This window comes from Ceratotherium simum, chromosome 24 (assembly GCF_057802395.1).
Source record: "Ceratotherium simum simum isolate JZ-2026a chromosome 24, ASM5780239v1, whole genome shotgun sequence".
In the NCBI taxonomy this organism is placed as follows: domain Eukaryota; kingdom Metazoa; phylum Chordata; class Mammalia; order Perissodactyla; family Rhinocerotidae; genus Ceratotherium; species Ceratotherium simum.
The window spans coordinates 27,105,499-27,129,741 of NC_141923.1; the positions used below are offsets into that span (position 1 = coordinate 27,105,499).

Below are 24,243 nucleotides of genomic sequence, written 5' to 3' on the forward strand. Positions count from 1 at the left end.
GAGCCGGTGACAAACACAGAAAGGATCTACAGACAGGAAGATAAACCGCCCCATGTCACTGAGCTAGCAAGAATCCAAGTCCATGGTGGACCACTGCCAGAGGAGAACAGGATGTCTCCACCACACTACGAGCCAAGCTGTTAGACCTTCAAGGAATAAACTGCACACACTTTAGAAAGCGCCCCATCGTGTGTGTCATGCAGAATATGTGGGTGTCGGTGTCTACAAAAATAAAACTAAAAATCAGCTCCCACCGTGTATCCAGAAGGAGAAAAGCTGAAAGAGGGGCTGCGGGCCACATGCAACGAAGACAAGTCCATACCGCCTGAAACACGTTCATTACACATCATGCTAGAAATGATCTTAAAAATTATAGAATCCAACATGAAAAGATGTTCAACATCACTACTCATCAGGGAAATGCAAATCAAAACCACACTAAGATATCACCTGACACCCGTAAGAATGGCTATCATCACCAAGACAAAAAGCAACGAATGCTAGAGAGGCTGTGGAGAAATGGGAACCCTAATCCACTGCTGGTGGGAATGCAAACTGGTGCAGCCTCTATAGAAAACAGTATGGAGATTCCTCAAAAAATTAAAAATAGAAATACCTTATGATCCAGCTATTCCCACTACTGGGTATCTACCCAACGAACCTGAAATCAACAATCCAAAGATGGGCCGGCCCTGTGGCTTGGTGGTTAAGTGCGCGCGCTGCGATGCTGGTGGCCTGGGTTCGGATCCCGGGTGCGCATCGAGGCACCACTTCTCCGTCCATCCTGAGGCCGAGTCCCACATACAGCAACTAGAAGGATGTGCAGCTATGACATACAACTATCTACTGGGGCTTTGGGGGGAAAAAATAAAATAAATAAAATCTTTAAAAAAAAAAAAAAAAAAAAAAACAATCCAAAGAGGCTTATGCACCCCTGTGTTCATCGCAGCATTATTCACTATAGCCAAGACATGGAAGCAACCCAAGTGTCCCTCGACTGATGAATGGATAAAGAAGATGTGGTATATATACACCATGGAATACTACTCAGCCATAAAAAAAACAAAATCGTCCCATTTGCAACAACATGGATGGACCTGGAGGGTATTATGTTAAGTGAAATAAGCCAGAACGAGAAAGACAAACAGTGCATGATTTCACTCATATGTGGAACACAAACCAACACACGCACACGGACAGATAGAACTGTTTGGTGGTTACCAGGGGCTAGGGGGGTGGGGGGTGGGCACAAGGGGTGGAGGGATGCACTTATATGGTGACTGACAAACAATAATGTAGAACAAAAATTCACAATAAAAAAAAAAATACAGAATCCAGGGGCCGGTCTGGTGGTGTAGCAGTTAAGTGTGTGCACTCCGCTTTGGCGGCCCAGGGTTCACAGGTTCGGATCCTGGTGCGCACCAATGCACCGCTTGTCAAGCCACTCTGTGGCGGCATCCCATATAAAGTAGAGAAAGATGGGCACGGATGTTAGCCCAGGGCCAATCTTCCTCAGCAAAAAAAGAGGAGGATTGGCATTGGATGTTAGCTCAGGGCTAATCTTCTTCACACACCCACACACACAAAAGCATAGAATCCAGATTAAGAGACAGGCCTCTGTTAAAATCAGGCAAGCGGCAGTAGTGAGCATGCAACTGATGTTCACATGTGCCAAACGCTTCACACACATGCTCACATTTCATCCTCCCATCAAAGCCCAGGAAAGAGGCAGTGCTGTTATTCCGTTTACAGAGAGGTCGGGTGACCCGCCCACGGTTGTGCTGCTAGTAAATTGCAGACCCAGAACTTGAATCCCAATCTGATCCCAAGCCCATGCTCTTCACCTCTCCACTTCCCCTTCCTCTAATAGGAAGCAAGAGAGCCAATCCTTTTCTGCACTGTATTCCAGCATATTTCCAATAAGGCCTACAAGAAAACACTACTCTGCGGCCTTTAAGGAATCAAAGCAGCTGTTCTTTGAATATGATCCATTGTGGACACAATCATAGCCCCTTTAGAATGATAACTGGTTCTGAAGAGCCCCCAGCAGTTCAGGAACATTACAGGACCTTCCAAACACCAGCTCCCCTCCAACCCCCCCCCAGCAGACAAAAGGAGCCCAGAGAACAGGATTCCACAGGGCCCCTGGGTCCCGCGCTGCCACGCATCAACACACCAGCACCCCTGAGAGTCCCTGGCTGCACTGGCCCCCTGGTCACACGTGACTCACCTGGGATGTGCTTGGCCCAGCCAATGATGACCACGAGCTCCCTGTCGGCCAGGTCACAGAGAGTGGTCAGGGCCTTGATGTCCCCCTCAGGCATGCCAGGGGGAGGCATGGCGTAGAGTTTGTCCGGCTCAGCCACCAGCAGGTAGGAGACAATCTTGGTCACTGTGAAGACCAAAGGGAGAATGTAAACGCCTGGGAACAGAGGAAAGGGGCCGGGGTGGAGCCTGGGATGGCTCAGGAAGAAAAGTCAGGTTCTGAGGAGCCCCAGGAAGGTCACACGTGGCTGCCATCTCCCCTCCCTTTCTGACTCCACAAAGTTGCTGGTAGTAGTGACTTGGGCTGTTGAGGAACATCCCTCCAAGGGAAGTTGCCTGGTGAATTCTCCCCAGAGGAACCTGCTTCAGGTGGGAGGTGAGGGGCGCATGTTCTGGATGCGGGGGCCCATGCCGCCTTAGGACCATGTTTCGTGTGGAGCCACATTCTGTAACATCCCATACAGAAAGGCGTTCTGAACGAAGTATCACTCTGAAGTATCTGACACCAACGCCAGGCATGGATGTCACTTCCCCAAGATCTACACTGTCCCATGACTCAGCGGTGGGAAGATCGCATTTCCCCAAACATGGCCAGATGTTCTGGCTACAAATGCTAACAAAAGGGGCCCCGACTACCCTGGCACTCACATGGCTTTTTAGCAGGTGGAGAAATCTGTAAGCTCAGGTAGGGGCTGCTCTCGGAGTCCAGCCGTCGCTTATATTTCTGCCGGCCTCCACGCACTCGGTCTAGGCGCACACCTGCCGAAGGGGAAAGGGAGAAGGTCTCAAGAGCTGTTTAACGGCACGCACAGGACAGCACGGGGGTGGTAGCACAGACTTTGGAATTTCAAAACTGGCTAAATCCTTCAGGGCCACACCCAGATGGCCTTTTACAGCTGCCTCATTACCAGCCTCAGGCCAAGAGGTCAGACAATCCTAAAACAATTGTCTAACAACAATGGCCCATCCCACTTGCCCCAGGCCTGGTCCTACCTCTTGGATTCAGCATCCTCCTGAAATCCTCCTAAGCAACCTTCCGTCCTTGAGTCTTTCTGTCCCCAAAAGAGAAAGCACCACAAGAGCACTCCTCCAAGTGTTGGGGAGAGAAGACACGTTATTTTAGATCCGCTGTGAATCCAGGGAGGTTTGAGTTAGTTTGCCAAGAAAAAGAAGGAATCTCTGCCATTAGCAGGCACCTCAGAAGAGCTAAAAGAAGGATTTCCAAACTTTTCACGTAAGAAGACTGGGGGGGATGGTGCTAGTTACAAATGTCAATTTCTCACCTTCAGAGATTCCAGGATGGGGTTCTGGAGTCTGTCTTTCTACACAAAGTCCCCACGAGATGGGGTGCATGCAGGTGGTCAAGCCACACCTGGAAAATCAATGCCTAGAAGTATCTTGATAGCAGGTGCAAACGCAGTTGTGGCTACTCCACACGGACACCCACTTCCAGGAGTGAGGCCCTATCCTAGAGAGATCTGTTCCTGTCTCTGGGTCCATACCGCCTTCAAGAAACTCGCCCCAACCCCAGCTCCTGCTGTCTACACAGACATGTGGGTACCATTTGACACTCCCACCAGCAGGCAGGGTGGGCAAGACCTCAAATAGGCTCCTCAGCCAAAGGCACTCAAGCTCAGATGACCACCTACATGTGTGGTCCAACCTGAAAAGATGGATGGGACCCATCAAGTCAGCTCCAAAATATGAACTTAGGCAGAGAGCAGAGCTCTCCTTTCCTTACCATGAAACGGGCCTTGACTAAAACACATAAGAAGTCAGAGACAGAGCCGGTCCCGAGAGGAAGACAGCTCGCAGTGACCCCCTCAGCCTCTGAGGCGATGGGCCACGTTCAACTTCCTGTTCCTTCCCCAAAGGCCAACAGCATCACCTCACAGAGCCCCAGTCAGCGATCTTCAGGGCCCTGCCGGGCATTTCCCTCTGGGATTCCTCCTGCCCGTCCTTTGCTTCTCCCATCCTCCTAGCACAAGATGGTGCAAGCCGCTCCTATCAGTCCAGCCCTTTCTTGGAGAGAGGCAAGAGAGACGCAGGAATACAGTCGTGCGCCGTTTAACCACGGGGTTACATTCTGAGAAACGCAATTTCATCCTTGTGTGAGCATCACAGAGTGTACTTACACTAACCTAGATGGTAAAGCCTACACACCCAGGCTACATGGTACTAATCTTACAGGACCACCATCGTCTATGCAGTCCTCATCCATATGGTCCTTAAGTCAAGTCGTTATGCGGGGCGAGGATTTAGATCCCATTCATGCCAGGGGTGATTTTCTGGCTGTTTCTTAGGACGTACAGCTACTAAATTTAAGTCCCTGGGACAAAAGAGGAAGTCTCCCTAGGGCGACGAGAGCAATTGCAAGTAGAATTACTTTGTTTACTGAATGGGCAAGGACCGTCCCTTTAAATGCTAACTGCCCTTGGGAAGGAGGAATCTGGATTGAGGAATGCGGCCATCCCCACGGGCTTCCAGTGATGGCTCAGACCACACCCTCCTCCCAGAGGGCAAGGAGGATGCTGTGAGCAGACCGCACCCAGCAGACCGCCCAGGGGGAGGGGACTGTCCCTCTGGGGCCAGTCACCGCTCGGCACTTTCATCAGCAGCGACCTTTTCACGCACATCTTGGCACTTCTGTACTTGACGCTGAATACAGCTGTGATGAACTTTTTTTTTGAGGAGCGGGTCTACCCAGCATCCCACCCCTGCTTTCTATTTAATGGTAGTTCCCCTACTGTGGGTCAACTCATTGGGGTCCTATGCCCACCCACCACTATTGATATCTAAGTGGTCCAGGTCCTCCTCCTCTCCACCCTCTGGGGGTCGAAGCATGAACTGGTGACCCAGGCACAGCCAGCTGGAGCCTGTGATCAAATGGCACAAAGACAGAGGGAGGGTGAGGAGTGCTCAGGGCAGCAGTAGTGCCCCGAGCAGCAGGGGTGTGGGCAGCCCTGGGCCAGATTCCTGGTGACTGCATCTCCTGTGCCGGGCTCTTGGGGCTTCCTGGTCCTTGTCTGGCTTCTAAGTGTGCTCCTTGAACCTCTTGATAGGCTTCCAATAAACTCCCCTTCTGCCTTGAGGGTCAGAATGGGTTGCAACTGATCACATCTGTAGGTGGGTTCTCCAGGAGCCGACCCTGAGACAAGGATGTGTGTGCAGGCAGTTGACTGGGGAGGCGAGCTCAGGAAGAAAGCCGATAAACGAGCGTGTTCCTGAGTAGGTCACTGCCATGGGCAACTGATGCCCAACCTCATCAAGGACCTTGGGAGACAGTGTAGAACACGCCTCTGCTACCCGCTGTGGATGAGGGCCTTGGGGTAGTGAGCCACCTCTCCTGGCAGTCACTGGCAGCTCACAGGTCCAGGCTGAGCAGACTCTGCTGGCCAGAGAAAGCCCCAGGCAGAGTTGCAGTTACTAGACAGCAGGGCAGCATGCACGTGATAGAGTGCTGAGTAAATGCAGGTGACGTACCGACTGCTGCCTTCTCAGAGTGTGGTCCACGGGCAGCAGCATCAGCATCAGCATCATCTGGGAGCTTGTTAGGAATGCAAAAATCTCAGGTCTACTCCCCCGTACCCCCTCTCCATCAGGGTCAGCATTTTAACAAGGCGATTAGTATCCACAGGAGAGTTTGAGAAGAGCTGCACCACAGCATCCCAGTGCCTAACCAACTTCCATCACTACTTGGACCTTGAAGGGGAGAGCAGAATCCCATCCAGCACAAGACCTACCTGTGCTGGTAGGACTTCCGCCCTTATTTGCCCCCCTCCCCTCTCCCAGCCCCTCAGTGACGGCAGAAGGAGCGGGTACACAAAGGCAGGAAGGATGCTTCTTCCCTTGAAGGTTTTTGAGGAAAAGCTCCCTGTTTAGAAGAGTTTTGCCAACCCCCTCCTGTGACGCAGCCACAAAGCAGCTCACCTCTGCCTACTACACCCAAGGTGGGCCAGGCTCCACCAAGCTCTGCTTCCCCTGGGAAAGCTGGCAAGACCACGAGTGAAAATGCCAAGCTTCATTCATAAAGGACGGTGAGGCCCCCATTTCCTGAGCACCTACTATGCGCCAGGGTCTGATGGGGAGTCCGGGATGAGCCCCTTCCCCACTTCACTGACCTTCTCTCCTAGAAGCCAGTCTCATGAGCTCTCCCCTCCCACCCCACCTGCCTGACCCCAGAGCAGTGGGAACTGCCCCACAAAAAATAAAAACAGGCGCCCATCCCTTAGCAAGGCAAGGAGATGGGCAGTTGCCACCTCTGTTGCTGCGTCCATCTGGAATGTTCTCTGTCCTGATACAGGGCGTGGCCCTTAGTGGGTGTTCAAGAAAGTCTTGAGGCATACAGGAATGGATGTGCCTCCTTCCCACCCTCCCACCAGGCTGGGTGCTGCTTTCAGGGCTCCAACAGCACACAGGGCTTCCCCTACCCGCCAGGCGCCCCTCTGGCCAGGGGCTGCTGACTGTCCTCCAGGTCTGTCACGGCACCCAGTGCACGGTGGGTGCTGAGAAAATGGGAGCTATTGTTGTCTTCATCATCACCATCATCATTCTTACTCTTCCCCAGCACTGTGTACAAGTCTCTGGCAAATCACATTAATAACGGTAACAGCCTCATTTACAGAGGACTTGCTGTGTGTGTCGCCCTATTTAATCCACAGCATACAAAGCAGGTGCTATTCTCCCCATTCTACAAATAAGAGAAACTGAGGCTCAGAGAGATTTAGTAATTTGCCCAATAAAAGAGCCAGCATCCCAGCTCCTAGCCATGTCAGGATACGACCTCCAGCACCCAACAGGACACTCTCTCCTCTAACTTTTCTCCTCCAGATCTTTACAGCAGAACGGTCAATGGTGCCAATCAATCAATTATCAATTATCAGGTTATTCTGTTTAAAAAAAAAAAGCAGCCTGTTGGGGTTGATTATGCACAAACTGATGCCTGGTGTGAGATGTGTCTGCTCTCCTTGCTTCCGGTCTGCTTTTCCAAGTCCCATACCCCATACACCGGCCCCAAATCACTCCAGCCCATGGGATCTGGTGATCAAGGTCCCAGGCCTGTCTCTGCCCCTTGTGGGTCATGTGGCCTTGGCCAAGGTGGCTCTCACAGCCTTGGTTTCATCATCAGGTACGGGGAGGAGGCAATGGCAATACCAACTCTGTTCACCGCATGTGGCTTTTCTGACAACCGAATGACGTACCACTGGGAAAATGCTTGGTAGTTGGAAAGTGGTTCCAGCTGGCCGGGCGAGGCTGTCACTCCCACCACTCTGTGGCTGCTCCATGCGTCAGCATTCACCGGGCACCTCACATGTCACCCCACGCTTGCTTCCCTTTATTCCCATCAGTTCAGCAATTCAGTGGGTTCTCAGAGGACGGGGCCCAGGTCAACTCCATTTTCTGAGCTCTCCCTCCCCCTATACACTGTCCCACAGTCAGGCCTCCTTAATGATCACTGAGGGTAGAAGGGGCCTGTGGCACAGACCCGTGCTTCCCAACCCAAGGAGCCCCTTCCCACGGCCTGGGGTTGTGGCAGATGGGCCCCCACCCAAGCGAAGTGGCCTATTCCTCTTGCCCACACTATTCCCAGAGGCAATTCATATCCTGGATGCTCCCTTGAAGGCCCAGATCAATATGGCCTCTGCTGAGAAGCCCTTCCAGACTCCCCTCCCCCCGCAGCACTGGCCACGCCCTCCTTGGGCTTCCCTTGCTCCTTCTCTGTTACAGCAACCACAGCCAAAACAGCTCTTCAGGGTACCCCACACGCCCATCTCCCTGGGGGACTGTGGGCACCTCCTGGGCAAGGACTTCATTCATCTTTGTAGCCCACGCTCAGCTCCCAGACCATGGTAGGCAGCCAAGTAAATGGTGTGGCCCATTAAAATGAAGCCCTTCAGACTCAGGAAACAAAAGAATCTCAGGGTTGGGTCCTTTCCCAGCTTCCATTTGTCCCTCCAGCCTCTAGAAATTCACTCCCTCGAGGCAGTCCATTCCTCATGAAAGTTTCCCCTTGTATTGAGCTAACTTCTGTCTCCAGATCACTTCCTACCCTCTGTCCTATCCAACAAGACTAGCCCCCTTCCATAAGACAACCGTTTATGGACTTGAACATCCCTGGGCATCCTCCTTCCACGGCCAAGTACCCTTTATTTTCTATATTTGTAAAGTGTTTTCAGGGCAGTCACCTCCCTGCCTTCTACACATTTGTCTTTATTGATGTGATCTGCTCTGAACTGAGAAGGGCCAGCTTCTCAAGGGCAGAGACAGTGGACAGAGGTCTGAATTCCTCTGCACTCTGCCTAAACAGGCTTTGGTCAACTATGCTTATACTTATTATCTGCCAGTGTGTTTCTATATTTTCTTCAGTATGCTGTTCATAATTTTAGTAAACAAGAAGTCCCTCTCCAAGAGAGAATGGTATGGACCGGGTTCTCATCCTGAGTGCTCCAGCAAGACGCCGTATCAGGAACTCTTGAGAAGCAATCACCCAATTCTACGTGGGTCTGGCAGACGTTATTAGTTGTCTACCCAATTTTCATTCCATTCCTCCTCTTCTATGCTAACAGAACCCAGATTTTGTTTGTGGAGACAACGTGCCCTAGCCAGTCCCAGCAATCCTGTCCCCGACTGTCACAGTTTCCCTGGTAGTTAGCACTGGTCATGCGACATGGTTCTGGCCAAGGGATGTAAGAGGAAGTCCACAGTGGGGGCTTCTGGGAATGGTCTTGCTTTTCTGATAAAAGGGACAGACATGTTTGGTGCAGCTCTTTTTGCCTTTCTCCTGCTCTGACCTGGAAGGTGAAGCCTAGAGCTGTGGCAACCACCTTGCAACCATGAGGCAGCCATGTGAGGACACCAAAGAACACCAGAGAAGAAAGAGAAAGAGCCCGAGCCCTTGACACCATGGCTGAGAAGCCTGTGCCAGCAACTACCCATCACCAGGTTTCTTGTGAGGTGGGGAATCAACCTCATTTATTGATGCTTAAGCCACTAACAGTCAGGTTCCCTGTCACTCGCAGCAGAAAGCAATTTTCACTGATACAATGGGCAATTACTTTTTAAATTAGGATGCTTAAGTCTTACAAACACCAAATGGGGAAAAAAAGAGACTTGAACTTGAAATAGGGGTCGCATCATTCCTTTGTTCCTATATTAACAAAATATCTAAAAGGCGACACAGAAAGCACATTAAAATACTAATCAACTTATAATTACTATCCGGGATTATTAGATTGTATCATCTTATTCATATTTTCTGAATTTACAAAAGCATTAATAATTCTCATATGTAAAATGTTTTGTTGTTAGTGCTGTCAAGTCGATTCCCACTCCCAGTGACCCTGTGGACAGCAGGGTGGAACCCTGCCCAGTCTTTTTGCGCCATCCTCTCACCTTCCAGCGCTGTGTCAGACAATGCTCCGCTGCTATTCACAGGGTGTTCATGGCCAATTTTTTCAGAAGTGAATGGCCAGGTCCTTCTTCCTAGTCTGTCTTAGTCTGGAAGCTCTGCTGAAACCTGTCCACCCTGGGTGACCCTGCTGCTAACAGAAATACCAGCAGCACAGCTTTAAGCTTCACAGCAACACACAGCTGCCACAGTATGACAACCAACAGACGGGTGGGGTGCTTCCCCGACTGGGAATCAAACTTGGGCCGCGGTGGGGAGAGCGCCGAATCTTAACCACCAGTCCACCAATGTAAAGTGTAATACTGTCATAAATACATACCCTTTGTATTAACCACTGTTCAACCCTGTTTGATCCCTTAACATGGGCAGGCCAAAATGTAAGTATTCATAAGGGTGCCAGGAATACAGAAAAGACTGAGAATCACTGGAATACACGTACCTGTGCAGACTGAGTCCTCTAGTTGAACCCAAGGCTGGATAAGGAGCTGTCCCCCTTCCTGGCCAACATGATGAGCCCCCTGAATCATGTAGACACAAGTATAAGCAGAAGTTCACATCCACTGACCAGCTGTTACCTGGTGCTGGCCCCTGCTCTCAGCATTGTATGTCTATTATCTCACTTAGGGATTGCAACAACCCTATGAGGGAGCTTCTATTATTAGCCCATTTGACAGATAATAATAGTACTGACCTTGTAGGATTATGGTGAGGATTAAACAAGTTAATACATGAAAAGCACTTAAAATATCATAGATGGCACACAGTAAGTGCTCAATAAATGTTAGCTACTGTTACTATTATTAAGGATACTTCACCCCGGAAACCCTTCTGTCTCTTGACTGTATCGAAGTAAATATTCTGGCTGCGATATTGTACCATAGTTTTGCAAGACATTACCATTGGGAGAAACTAGGTAAAGGGCACGTGAGATCACTCTGTATTATTTCTTACAACTGCACGTCAATCTACAATGATCTCTAAATAAAAAGCTTAATTTAAAAAAATTTTAACTACTTGTAGAAATGTAAAATGGTGCAGCCATTGTGGGAAACAGCTTGGTGGTTCCTCAAAAAGCTATACCTGATTATCACATGACCCAGCAATTCCACCCCTAGGTAAATGAAATCAAGAACTCAAACAGATACTTATTTGCCAATGTTCATGGCAGCACACTCTTCACAATAGCTAAAAGGTGGAAGCAACCCAAGTGTCCACTGACAGATGAATGGATAAACAAAATCTGGTATACACACACAATGGAATATTATTCAGTCACAAAAAAAGAATGAAGTTCTGATGCTATGACATGGATGAACCTTGAACACATTATGCTAAGTGAAATAAGCCAGACACAAAAGGAGAGATGTTGTATGATTTCACCTACAAGAAATACCTAGAATAGACAGAAAGTAGACTGGAGGTTACCAGGGGCTGAGGGGAGGAGAGAATAGGGAGTTATTGTTTAATGAGTACAGAGATTCTAATCGGGATGATGAAAAAGTTTTGGAAATAGATAGTGGTGATAATTGCAAAACACTGTAGTGTGCTTAATGCTACCTAATTGCACACTTAAAAATGGTTTTAAAATGGCAAATTTTGTTATATATATTTTTGCCACAATTAAAAAAATTAATAATGTAATATACCTAAAATGATTGAATTGTACATTTTAAATGGGCAAATTTTATCTCAATAAAGCCGTCAAAGATTTTTTTAAAAAAATACTTCACCTTTCTCAGGTTAGTGGAATTAAATAATATAAAACGTGTAAAACATAGCAAAGTGCTTAGTACGTGGTAGGCACTCAACAGTCATTTCTTTCCTTTTATCTGCCTACCGAAGGTGGTAGGGTCTGCCTTGAACTGCCAGCTTTCTTCACGGGGAGAGAGAGAAACACGCCCCTTTAGCTATAACTACCATGGGTCAGATGCGTTAAACAAAAACTCTCAAGAAACTATGGTTCAGAGAGGTTAAATATTGTGCCTGGGGGCGCGCAGCTCCAACACAGGCACTCTCTTGACTCTGCCCACAGGGCGGAGCACTGCCCCTGTCTGACCCAGGCACACAGGTGCTGCCCTGGGCTGCAGCTGTACCGCCCCCACCCCCACCCCGATCCTCACTGGGCTGCTGTCCCGGTATCGACAGTCCAATCTCACTTCCCAGCTCAGGGGACAGGAGACAGCAAAGAAGCTGTAGGGCCACGCTGGGGCAGAGACTCCTTGGGAGGAGGGGAGTGGGGCTCCCCAAACCTCTAGAGCCCGTGCCCCATCTGCTGACCTCTCCAAGCCACCACAGGCACCATGGAGCATCCAGAGCCGGCGGCAGCCACGTCCTGGATCAGATGTCCTCTTGCTGACTTGATAAGATCAGGCTTCTGACTTTTTTCTTAATGGAAGTAAAACAATTCCTGCTCCCCTCCGCCTCCCTCCTTTCTTCTCGTTTTCCCTCCCTAAGCTGGACGAGATCCCAGTCTTTGGAAGTAAAAATAGCCCGGGATGCAGGGGGTCCAGCAGCGGGGGGCAGTTTAAGTTTCTTTCTTTTATACCCAGGCACTAAAAATAACCAGCTAAAGCTCTGAAAAGCCGGTCCTTGCACCTGGCCCAGAGCCTGGCCTGGGCGCTGCCCCTGTCACATTTCTCTTCCCAGAGGAAGGGCTCAGACAAGGCCAGAGTGGGAACAGCCTCTGAGCTGGCGTCCTTCTCCTGCCTCCTCCGCAGAGCAGCTGTCCACCTCTAAGGGTAAGATCTCTCCCCACACTGCAAAGTTTTCACGGTCAAGACCCTTCTCTTCCCCTTACCCAGAAATCCCACTCCCCTCCCCCAAATTCACTGTCCCTGGTTTACTGATGATGTAAGCAGGTTCACATGTGCAATGCTTCACCACTTACAAAGCTATTTCTGTATCTCATTTGGTCTGCATAGCAATGTTGAGGGAGGAAGAATACATGATTGTTATTTTCCCACGTGAAAACTGAGGCTCAGAATGGTCAAGTGACTTGCTCGGGATCACACAGCCAGGACATGTTGGAGGGAAGATCTGAACCTTGATCTCCAAGTCCTATCTCCTTTGCCCTGAACTTGAAAGCACCAGTCCTGTATGATCACCAGAATGCCCTGGAAAGCCTATGAACTGCAGAGACCTTGAGGACTTCTCCCTTAGAGGTTCTGAGTCAGTAGGTCCAGGGTGACGTCCAGGAATGGATAATTTTTCAAAGCTCCTCTAGTGATTCTGATTACCTGCCAGGTCTGGGGAGCGCTGCACTAAACCTATTGTATTCAACACTTTGATCTAACTAGCGTTCTTCCTGGGGTACTTGGGGGTTGATTCTCTGCCTGTAAGTTTTACCAAACTATCATCTCCAGAAAGGGGAGAAAACCACCCAAAAGATGATGCGGGTACCCTGAGCTCCTGAGGGCCCAGAGGCTGTGGATCGTGGGGGCATGCTGATGGGTACCCAGCCCAGCAGGATGCCCTAAGCGTCGTCCACATCTCCTGCACATGTGGGGCTTCCTTCAGCCACCTGTCCTGAGGGGGTTTCTGGGTGACAGGTGAGCTCGCCTTGCTGCCTCGGACCAGATGGCTATTTAGGGCTGCCTCTGACCCAGGTGCCATGTCATAATGGTGAAGGGTGCCTCATGCCTGACTCACTAAAAGCCAAGAGAGAGCCTTGTGGGTGGATAAGCACACCTGCCACCTAATATTCCTGGGTTTGCACCAACTGCTCCAGGGTGGGTCAAATAGTACAGAGTGATGAGCTCCTGGCCTCTGTCTATTAAAGAAGTGTCCATCTCGTGCTGCTCTCTCCTCTGGACCTTCCCTCCCAGAGCACCATGTCTCAAGGACATTTCAGGAAGCTGGAACCATCCCTGGACTCCCAGCTGCCAAGAAGTCTCTAAAACTGAACAACTGACAGGGAAAAGTTATCTCAGCCCAGCCTCCCCGTCCATTCCCTTCCTCTTTTTTCCCCTTTGAGGAAGGACTAAGGGTTTGCTACTGGCCACACCATCTTCACTGAGTTGGAATGGGCTGCTTAGAAGAAATTCTCGCATAACCAAGGAGGCTTGATTCCACCTAGCTCTGTTATTTACTAGCCGTGTGGCCTTGGACAAATCACTTAAACTCAGCTGCACCAGATCGGGCATGGCAAACAGCTGTCAGCTGTACCACTGCCCTCCATTTCCTAGACTGTGGCAGACATTGCTAATCAATCACATCACGCTTGCCTACTGATCCCAGGCACTGCGTAAGAAGTCTTTCAATCATGCACTCTAGGCAGCCACTCCCCACCTTACAGCTGACAGTCCAACTAAAAGCAACTTGCCATCCTGGAGCCTGGATGGTTCCCAAGATCCTTTCTACCTCTAAAAGTCGGATTCTGCAATGACAGGTCTTAATCTGGTTTCAGGAACTTCTTAGGTGGGCTTCAGCGGTGCTGTGAAGCTCCAATTGTCTGCGTAGGTATTTGTGTATGTTTTATGGTCAAGTTTCACTGGATTTTCAAAAGAACTTGTGAGTCCCTGAAGCAAGAGCAACTGTGTTAGAGGCTGTCAGAGTGAGCAAGTACGCAAACAAACAAATGAATAAATAAGATCGTTTCAGACTGGGAGAAGTCCAATGAGAAAGTAAACAAGGGGATACGACAGAAAGTAATGAAGTAGGAAGAGAGGCCTTTCTGAGATGACATGTAAGTTGAGACCGGAAGGATGAGGAGCCCCCCATGGGGACAGCGTTCAGGCAGAGGGAGCAGCCTGCAGATCCTAAGGTGGGAAAGATCCTAAGGTCATGCTTGAGGATCAAAAGTAGGCCGGTGAGGCTGCAGCAGAGTGCATATGAGCGACAGGGCAGGGGAGAAATGGTAGAGATGGCCCTGAAGAGAGAGGGAGGGGCTAGATCATGCAGGGTCCTGAAGATCAGAGTAAAGTCTTTAGATTTTATTCTAAGTGCAATGGAAAGCCACTGAATGATGTGAAGCAAAACCACAGAATCATATTAGTGTTTTAAAAAGATCATTCTGGCTGCTATGGGAATTGGATTAAACAGGACCAAGAGTGGAATCACAAGTCCAGTTAGGAAAGTGTTGAGATGGTCCAGGAAAAGACGGTGCTTCCCTGGACGAGGGTCATGGCCATGGAGATGAAGACAAGCAGGAGGATCTGAAATACACTGTGGACATTGACTCAGCAAGAGTCCGGGATGAGTTCTAGGTTTTGCTTGAGCACCAGGTAAATGGGGGTGCTATTCCTGTGGTGGGAAGACTGGGCATGGTGGAGGATGGGGTGGGACAAATCTAGAGTTCCTTTCTAGACCTGTTGAATCTGTGATGCCTCATAAGGGACCCAAGGGGAGATGCCAGGAGGCGAGTTAGATACTGGTGTCTAGAATGCAGAGAAGGAGCTGGAACTGGAGGTCTGAGATTGAGAGTCACCTGGATCTAGTCTTGGATCTAGAAGAGGTCACCTGCAGGGTGTAGCTGAAGAAGAGGGCCCTGTTCCAAGTCCTGAATGACACTAAAATGTAAAGGTCAGGAAGGGGAAGAGTTTGCAAATAAGACTAAAAAGCATGGTCAGAGAGGTAAGGAGAAAACTAGGCAGACAGGGTGTCAGAGAAGCCAAGAGAAAAGACGTCAAGGGAGGGCAGGGCAACCGGCTGGAATACTGCCAAAGGGCTAAGTGGAAGACAGAGAAGTACCAGGTTTGGCAGCTCAGGGGCGTGAAGGGCAGGCTCATGGGTGTGGTCAGGAGTGGGTGTGGTCAGGAGAGGGTGTGGCCAGGAGTGGGGTGTGGTCAAGAGAAGGTGTGGTCGGGGTGTGGTCAGGACTGAGGTGTGGTCAGGAGTGGGTGTAGTCAGGCGTGGGTGTGGTCAGGAGAGGGTGTGGCCAGGACTGGGGTGTGGTCAGGAGAGGGTGTGGTCAGGAGTGGTGTGGTCAAAAGGGGTGTGGTGTGGTCAGGAGAGGGTGTGGTCAGAAGGGGTGTGGTGTGGTCTGGAGTGGGGTGTGGTCGTGAGAGGGTGTGGTCAGGAGTCCTGCCAGACTGGGACAGACTGAGGGTGATGAGATCATCATACTCAAAAATCAACTCCAGGGGCCGGCTGGTGGTGTAGTGGTTAAGTTCATGCGCTCTGCTTCCGGGGCCCGGGGTTCACAGGTTCGGATGCTGGACACGCACAGACGCACCGCTTATCAAGCCATGCTGTGGCCGCGTCCCATATAAAGTGGAGGAAGATGGGCACGGATGTTAGCCCAGGGCCAATCTTCCTCACACACACACACAAAAAATCAACTCCAGCAGGATCAAAGACCTACTGGGTAAGGCAGATCAGGAAAATATCTCTACAAGAGCAGGTTAGGAAAAGATTTGTGTGTGTGTGTGTGTGTGTGTGTGTGTGTGAGGAAGACCACCTCTGAGCTAACATCCATCGCCCATCCTCCTCTTTTTGCTGAGGAAGATTGGCCCTGACCTAACATCTGTGCCCATCTTCTTCTATTTTATGTGGGATGGTGCCACAGCATGGCTTGATGAGCAGTGTGTACGTCCGCACCCAGGATCTGAACCTGCGAACCCTGGGCCACCGAAGCAGAGCACGCGAACTTAACCACCACACCACCAGGCCGGCCCAAGATCTTTTTTTTAATGACATAAAACTGCAAACCATAAAGGCAAAGATTGATAAATTCAATTTATTAAAATTACTAACTTCTGATCATCAAAGGATTCCATAAAGAGAAGAAAGCCACAAATGGGGAGATTTTTACAACACCAACAACTGAAAAATGACTAATAAAATGACCAGAATATATAAAGATTTCTACAACCAATTGATAAGAAAAATAAAGTAGAAAAATAGGGGAAAGGCTCGGACAAGCACCTCACAGAAAAGGAATCCCAACAGGCTAATAAACATAAATATGCTCATCTCATAGTGCAGAAAATACATATTAAGCAATAATATGACACTACTTTACACACACTAGCAAAAATTAAAAAGTCTTGGTGAGGATATAGAGCAGCCAGAACATTTGAACACAGTGGTAGATCAGTACATCCAAACCAAAAGCAGTTTCATTTCATCCCATAAAGCTGATGATGCACATACCTGGTACTTCTACTCCGAGGCCCGTAAGCCCTTACACATGTGCACCCGGAATCCTGTGCACAGGACTATTTGTAACAGCAAAAACCAAGAGCCCAAACGTCCATCAGTAGTAGAAAGGATAAATAAACTGTACTAAACTCATACAATGACACTATACAGCAGGAGTCTGCAAACTAAGGTCTGTGGGCCAAACCCAGCCCTCTGCCTGTTTTATCAGAACACAGCCCTGTTCATTCATTTACATACTGTCTGTGGCTGCTGTCGCTTTACCATGGCAGAGTGAAGTAGCTGCAACAGAGACCTTATGGCTTGCAAAGCCTAAAATATTTACTATCTGGCTGACTCCTGCTATACACAAATGAAAAATGAATGAATTATAGCACCATGCAACAAGAAGCATTCATCTCAGAAATATTGACTAGAATAATCAAGATGCAGAAGGATATGTATAGTATAATTTCATTTAAAACTAAACAAACACTATATCATTAGAGATACAGATATATCATAACACTATAAAGAAAGGCAAGGGGAAAATAATGCAAAATCAGGATAATGGTTACCTCTCAGGGTAATGGAAATGGGAACCTCAAAAAAAAGAGGGAACCTCAAAAGTAGGGGTAGTTTTCTTTTTCTTACATTGGATGGAAGGTAGCAGTATTCTTCATACTTTCCATATATTTTTGGCAAATAACAATGCTTGTCCTCTAAAATACATTATTCCCTTCTTCCATACCAACAGAGTTTTAGCTGTTGAACACATGGTGTCCCACCTAAAGACTACAATTCCCTGACTTCCTTGCAGAGAGGGGTGGCCACGTGACTAGGTTCCACCAATGGGCTGTAAATGGAAGGAATATGTGCCACTTCTGGGTCCCGCCCTTCAAATGACCTTCCTTCTGGATGTCTGGGAGATGGAGAGGACTGGGTCCACAAATGGAAGCCATTTGCTAGGGATGGCAAGGCTGCCAACCAGTCTCGCATCACCTTTGACCTTTGGGGTGTTACATGAAAGATGAGAAAGAACTCAACTTCTATCCTGCCTAAGCTTCTGGTTTTTTGTTTGTTTTGTTTTGTTTTTGAGAAGGGAAAAGGGAGTCTTCTATAGAAGCTTAGCCTTAGCCTAACCATATATATGGTTACCATAAAGATTTTTCTGGATCTACTCAATGTTTACTTTTTAAGGAAGTTTTTTTAAAAAGTGGAGGTGGATATAGCAAGGGCTGTCAACTTTTTGGGGAAGTTTTGTTGAGAAAGGGAGCTGGGTAAAGTAGCAGTAGCTGGATAGAGGTGAAGAATTAAAATACAGTTGTGGGTTTTTGAAACTTAATTTTGTTTTTATAATGGGAGGACAAAAGTATGTGTGCTGATGAAAATGATCCAGTAGTGAGAAATTTGAGTTTGATGATGCTGAAAGCAGAGATGATACTACAGGAGTGAACTCCCTGATAAAAAACTGGAGAGGGGCTGGGTCGGTGGCGTAGCGGTTAGGTTTGCATGTTCCGCTTCAGTGCCCGGGGTTCGCCAGTTCGGATGCTGGCCGTGGACCTACTCACCGCTCACCAAGCCATGCTGAGACGGCATCCCACACAGAGGAACTAGAAGGACCCACAACTAGGATATACAGACATGTACTGGGGCTTTGGGGAGAAAAAAGAAAAACAGGAAGATTGGCAACAGATGTTAGCTCAGGGCCAATCTTTCTCAAAAAAAAAAAAAGAATTGGAGAGAGATTCAGAGCACAAGTGGGGAGACTGGCTTTTGATAGAAGCTGAAATATCTGTAATAGGAGTGAAGGCATAAAACAAGCAAAGTAGGTTTGTGGATTCAATAGCAGGTGGGTAAGAAACTCCTCACTTGACTTTCTATTTTCCCGAGAAAATGTGAAGCAAGGTCATCAGCCAAGGAGTGGGGAGAGAGGCTATGGGAGGTTCAAAACTGCCTCCTGGACCACAGAGGAAAACCAATTTTATAACGTGATGAGTATCTACCTCGAATCAATGACCAACATCCTACTTTGTGGTACAAGCCTAGGGGCTTTACCTGAAGAGTCAGAAGCAAGAGGAAAATGCACTATTATTACTTCCATTTTACAGAGGAGGAAAGGGAGGTTTAAAAAGGTTTAAGTAAATTACCCAAGGAGCTGATAAATGGTGACCCTGGGGTTTTGCTGGCTCTGTATGACCACTGAACCTGTTATCCAATGTTTGACACACCAAAAGCCCCAAATGAACGGTAATAAAGGGCTCAGCACAGACAAGATCATCTCCTATGACTTCATTCAATCAACACTTCCCCAACTAGAGGTCACCAGGTCATCGTGCCTGAGTGGCCTAGATGCTTCAGACCACAAGGGAAGATCTTGTGAGCCATCAGACATATATGTGCTTGTGTGTGTGTGTGTATGTGTGCACGTGTGTGCACATATAGGATGGAAAGTGGTTCGGGGGGATACAAACACACATCAGAGTTCCTGGGCTCTAGTTCAAAACTATTCTCTGAAGTGCTGGAGAGCTGGTTAATTTCAGAACACTAATGTATTTTGGGAAAGAAAAAGAATTTTTAAAGGCAAGTCATCTCTCATCTTGTTTCTTCATTCACGGGGCCAGAAAAGTGGTATTTCTGGCATGGGCTACAGGCAGAATACTCTATAAATACAAAGCCATTAAATCCCAGGCAGCGGGAACCTGATCGGAGCCTCCTTTTAATTTCCTGACATGAGCTGGCCACTAACCCAATTACCCAGAGTCCCCGGAGGAGCCCTCCGCCTTCCCAACAAGCACAAAGAGAGTGAGAGCATATTGCGTGGATGTCAGCCTGGCTTTCACTGAAATCAAATATCTTTTAGAAAACACTTGGGAAGAAAGGCTGGCAAGGGGCTGAGGGGAGGAGGAAATGGAGCAGGACAGGAGGCTGGTGGCTTGAGGGAGGTGACGTAAGGTGAGGAGAAGGTGAAGTTTGCAGGGACAAGCTGTCCAGGGAGCTGCTGCAACCCCAGAGCTGTAGTAAAGACTTGGGGGCCCCCGTGAAATGCAGCAAATGGTTTTCCAGGTTCTTCTGGCTTAGAGGCTGTCAGGCCATACCCTGGCCAGGCTGCGAAGCCTGCCTATCAGGGGAGAGCTTCCCCACTGTCCTCCCAGGGGAACCTCTCATCCTGATTTTAGACCCCAGATGGGGGCCAGCCCAAGACAGATGCCACCTCTAAGATTCCCACCAGCAAGTCCAGGAGGAAAATCAGACAGCCAGACACCAGTCTGCCTCCCCTAACACAATGGGCGGGCTGCTGAAAGTTGCATCCAATACTACTTTAACATGCCCAGAAAACTGACATCTGAAATCAATCTCACAGTGGATTCCACCAAGGAGTTGTCCCATCTGGTCCCCACTTTGACCTGCTGCTGCAGAGACCTTTCTCTACAGGTGAAGATGTGGAGTGCAGCAGCAGAAGTGAGAAATAACACACAGAGCAAGAATACCTCGGAGCCAGGAGGAGGACACAGCACCAACTCCCAGCCCAGGGCAGATTTTGTATTCAATTTTTTATAAAGAGAATAATCACTTTCTTTCCCTGAAAATGCAGATTTTCATACACTGGATTTGCTCCAAGCGAGACAGACCCTCGGACATCACCTACATTCCACAGTCGATGATTCCAGAGCTGACAGCAGCCTCAAGGCAGAGGCTGAGGCAAAGGAGGCCATACGTCTGGCCTTTTCCCCGGCAGCTGCTGGGCCCCCCAAATCATGTGGCAGTCTCCCAGGGTATTGTACTTAAGAAAGGAAAAACTGTAAGGGTATCCAGAGCTGCTGGAGAGAGGAGGGGAAACAGTGTTCAGATGTGGAGGTGAGATGGGAGGAAGGAGCAGCCAGGATTCATATTCTCCCCTGCCCCAGCCCCCTGCCTCCAATAAGACCCAGGACCCAGCCCCCAGCTCCCTCAGGCCCGAGGCCCACCCACCGTGGAACCTTAAAGAGGGGGAGCGGCCCCGAGGAAGGCTGGAGTTTGTCTTTGAGAATCAGAGGGAAGACAGGTGGAGGCACAGCCCACGCTGGTCTGGGGGTCCTGGGCTCCTGCACACAGAGGGGGGGACACCCAAACCACAGAAGCCAGGGCAGCTGCCAAGAGCCCTGCCTGCAGGGACCCAGGCTCCTTGGTGAGGCACGCTCCTCCTAAGGGGCCAGTCCCCGTGGAGCTCAGATCCCAGGATCGCGCCAAGGCTCTGTCCTGCGGGGGACGGAAACCAAATGGAGGCTTGGCTTTGTCTACACAGGAGCCTTTGTGTCATTTTTTCCCCTTTGGATTTAGACCTGCCAGCGCTGGGGGAGAAGTGTTCTGGTGATGGCCCTTCCTCCTCTAGGCAGAGCTCCTGAAAAGGTCTCTCCAGGCTGGGCCCCAGAAAGCTCACCACCTCAGCACATCTGCCTGGCTCCTGCCAACAACCTCGGATGCCCCGGCTGCCACCCTGGTTAGAGGACATCCTGTATCCTATGTCCCATCCTGCCTCCTGGGCCAATCACATGGCTATTTACGGGGGGACGGGTCAAGGCTGGGGCTCACCCTGCACGTCCTCCCCACCCAAGGCAGCGTTTCTCTCAGGCCCGTGTCCCCCCAGCACCCCCCACCATCATCCTGGGATACAGCATCCATCTCACTTCTCTTAAGTGGTCGGTGGACTGGGACCTGAGCTGCTGCCACCAATTACGCACTTGGCCACTCACTTCCTTGCCACTAGTGAATCCCCCCCCATCATTCCTCCTTTCTAGGGGGCTACTAGAACGTACCCCCACTCTCTCCCAAACACTGGGTGTGCCTAAGGAGACTCTTCAGTGTTGCAAGACGGTCCAGAGATTTTGAACGGTGGTCCCTACTTTTTCCTCATCTCTCCCTCTCCCTCCCCTGCTCTAGCTCACAATCCTGGGGGTGGGTGGCCTCCCCTATCCCTGACCTTTGCCATGGGGGGCAGACACAGTACAGAGCACGAGGAAGCTCCAGGCTGTGGGCCCAGCTCCCCTCACACCAGCACATGACTGAGAGTGGAGAGTCATCTTGACCAACCCCTGCAGGACCCAATTTGGTCATCCCTAAAGTTCAGGAGTATACTGAGAGCAATCAGCCTCCTTCTGCTCTAAGTTCATTGGATGCTGCAAAGTAAGCAAACAGAGGCCATACTAGGAAAAGCTGTTGGACAGCTGATCCCCAGTTTGACCCGGTGTCCTCACACCCAGCTTCCCAGAACAAGGTGGCAGCCCCCGTCCTCGCGGCCTTAAGAGCAAGGACTCTCTCCACGACTTAGAAACCCTCAGATTGGTTCCCACACGGAGGGGCAGTCAAGAGACCAGCACTGAAGCATGCTTCTGAGGGCCTTCGTGCCTCAGTTTCCTCATCTGTGAACCCCAGGATGCTCTGGAGGGGCAGAAACGGCCAGGTGTAGGAGTGAGGGGACCTGATTCAGTTTAGGTCACACCCTACACAGGGATAGAGCAAATAGTGTAGAATCAAAATGAACCCACACATAGTCTTTCAGCAGGTCCAGTATGGCCCAGTTTCAATCTAGAAACAGGGCTGTTTCTTCTGTTGATCCCCCAATGTAGCAGCTGGCAGGTGTTTAAGAGCTGAGTGGCCTTCCCCATCTCAAATGGGTTAAATGAAGCGACTAATGAGAAATGCAGTTTAAAGGCCATCGTGCTCTGAAGACACAGGGGTAGCTGAGGAAGTGCTTCAGGAGCCTCTGTTTTACAGGAGCAGACGCCCGGCTGAGGGAAGGTGAAGAGGGGGACCCTGGAATGGAAAACGGAGGGAGGGGACTCCAACCTCCACAACACAACAACGTCCAAGTCCCACGTCATCCTACTGACAAAGCATCTTAAATCTGGGCCCTCTTCCCCAGAGTGTGCATGGAGCCAGGGTGGGGTGGGGGGGTCTGGGGCTCCTAAAGGCTGGGCTGGGCTTCCAGAAGCCCCCTCCCAGTGAGGGACTGCATTCCAGTCCTGCCCCTTCCTTTTCTCTCGCAGCCCCTCCCAATCATCAGATGATCCAATCATTAGCACACACCTCTCTTCCTGCCTCCTCCCACTTCTGGAAGGATCTCAGGGCCCAGAAGCATAAAAGCTGATCTGTTAAGAATTACCACTGGTTCCTCTTGAAAGCTGGAGAAACACACACACACACACACACACAAACTACCCATATCCCCCAAAATGCTACCTAACGAGGGTCATCAACCTGAGCAGATCAACAGGGAAGGTGATGAAGAGGAGCCTGAGAGCAGCGCTGCCCTAGTGATGAGAGCCACATGTCACTTTAAATGTCCTAGTAGCCACACAAGGAAGGTGAAAAGAAGCATGTGATATTACTGGCGTATTATGTTTTGTTTAACACAATGTATCCAGAATATTATGTTTTGTTTAACACAATGTATCCAGAATATTATCATCTCAACAGGCAATTATTTTTCAAAAATTTTTACTACACTATTTTATGCTCCTTTTTATCATCCTAGTTAAGTCTTCAACATCCAGCGTGTATTTTAACTCAGAAACGCATGCCTCGTGCTGCCGTGTTGGACGGCACAGCTCTGGAGGAGAAAGAGAGGCCAAGGCAGAGAAAGGAAAGGGAAGGGAGAGGATGGGGGGCGGGGAACAGGGGAGGGGCGACATCCGCCAGGAGACGGCCACGTCCTGTCCACCTGCCGAAAGCACAGGCTGTGGTTCGCAGTTGAACAGTACATTACGTGTCACTCTCGGCCTTAGCCTCTCCGCTCTTGGCACCCCACACTCCATGGACCGTGGAGAGGTAATAGAGCGCCTCATGCCTACCCTCCCAGGGTGGAGCAGGGGCTGGGCCCTAAAGGAGGGCCTTCGCCAGAGTGCCAAGACAGCTTTCCAGGGCCGAAGTAGGGCAGGGTCTTAACCTGGGATGCACAGAGGGATTTCTAGGGTCTGCAGACCCCGAGGAACCATGTGCACACGCGCTGCCCCGGGGAGAAGGTCCACAGCTTACAGATATTCTCCCAAGGGTCTGAGACCCCTAACGAGAGGAAGGGTCTCGCGCAGGACCCCGGGCCCGGGCTAAGCCTCGGCGGCGTGGGCATGCGGGCCTCTTACCTTCCTTCAGCATCCCCACTTTGAGGCACTTCATGAAGCGGCACGCCTGGCAGGACTTGCGCCTCCGCTTTGTGATCTCACACTCGTTGGTGGCCGGGCAGCTGTACTCGATGTTCCCTGTAACCAGACACAGACAGGGTTGCCAGGTGCCATCCAGGGCCCCCACCCACCGGCCAAAGGCTGGATGGCGATTAACCGGCTGGACCCACTGCTCCCCCGACCCCGAGGTTCCCACAGTGCAGTGGGTCTCAAGGTAGATGTTCCAGGGTACTTGTCAAAGTGTTGCAACTCTCTTAAATACAGAGATCCAGTTCCAGAGGTCTGGGTGGGCCAGGCAGCCACGGCTTTGAAGAATGGTCACCCACCGTTTTGAAG

General features: G+C 49.9%; 1 protein-coding gene across 1 annotated transcript in view; it reads right to left on the bottom strand.

Moving 5' to 3' along the window:
- Positions 1 to 24,243, bottom strand: part of ESRRB (estrogen related receptor beta) — a 57,244-nt gene that overhangs the window by 14,115 nt on the left and 18,886 nt on the right. The window contains exons 2-4 of the mRNA XM_014784444.2: positions 23,869 to 23,985; positions 2,914 to 3,024; positions 2,231 to 2,392 (exon numbers count right to left, since the gene is read on the bottom strand). Of these exons, the coding sequence (XP_014639930.1) occupies positions 2,231 to 2,392; positions 2,914 to 3,024; positions 23,869 to 23,985 (390 nt within the window). The remainder of the gene's footprint in view (positions 1 to 2,230; positions 2,393 to 2,913; positions 3,025 to 23,868; positions 23,986 to 24,243) is intronic.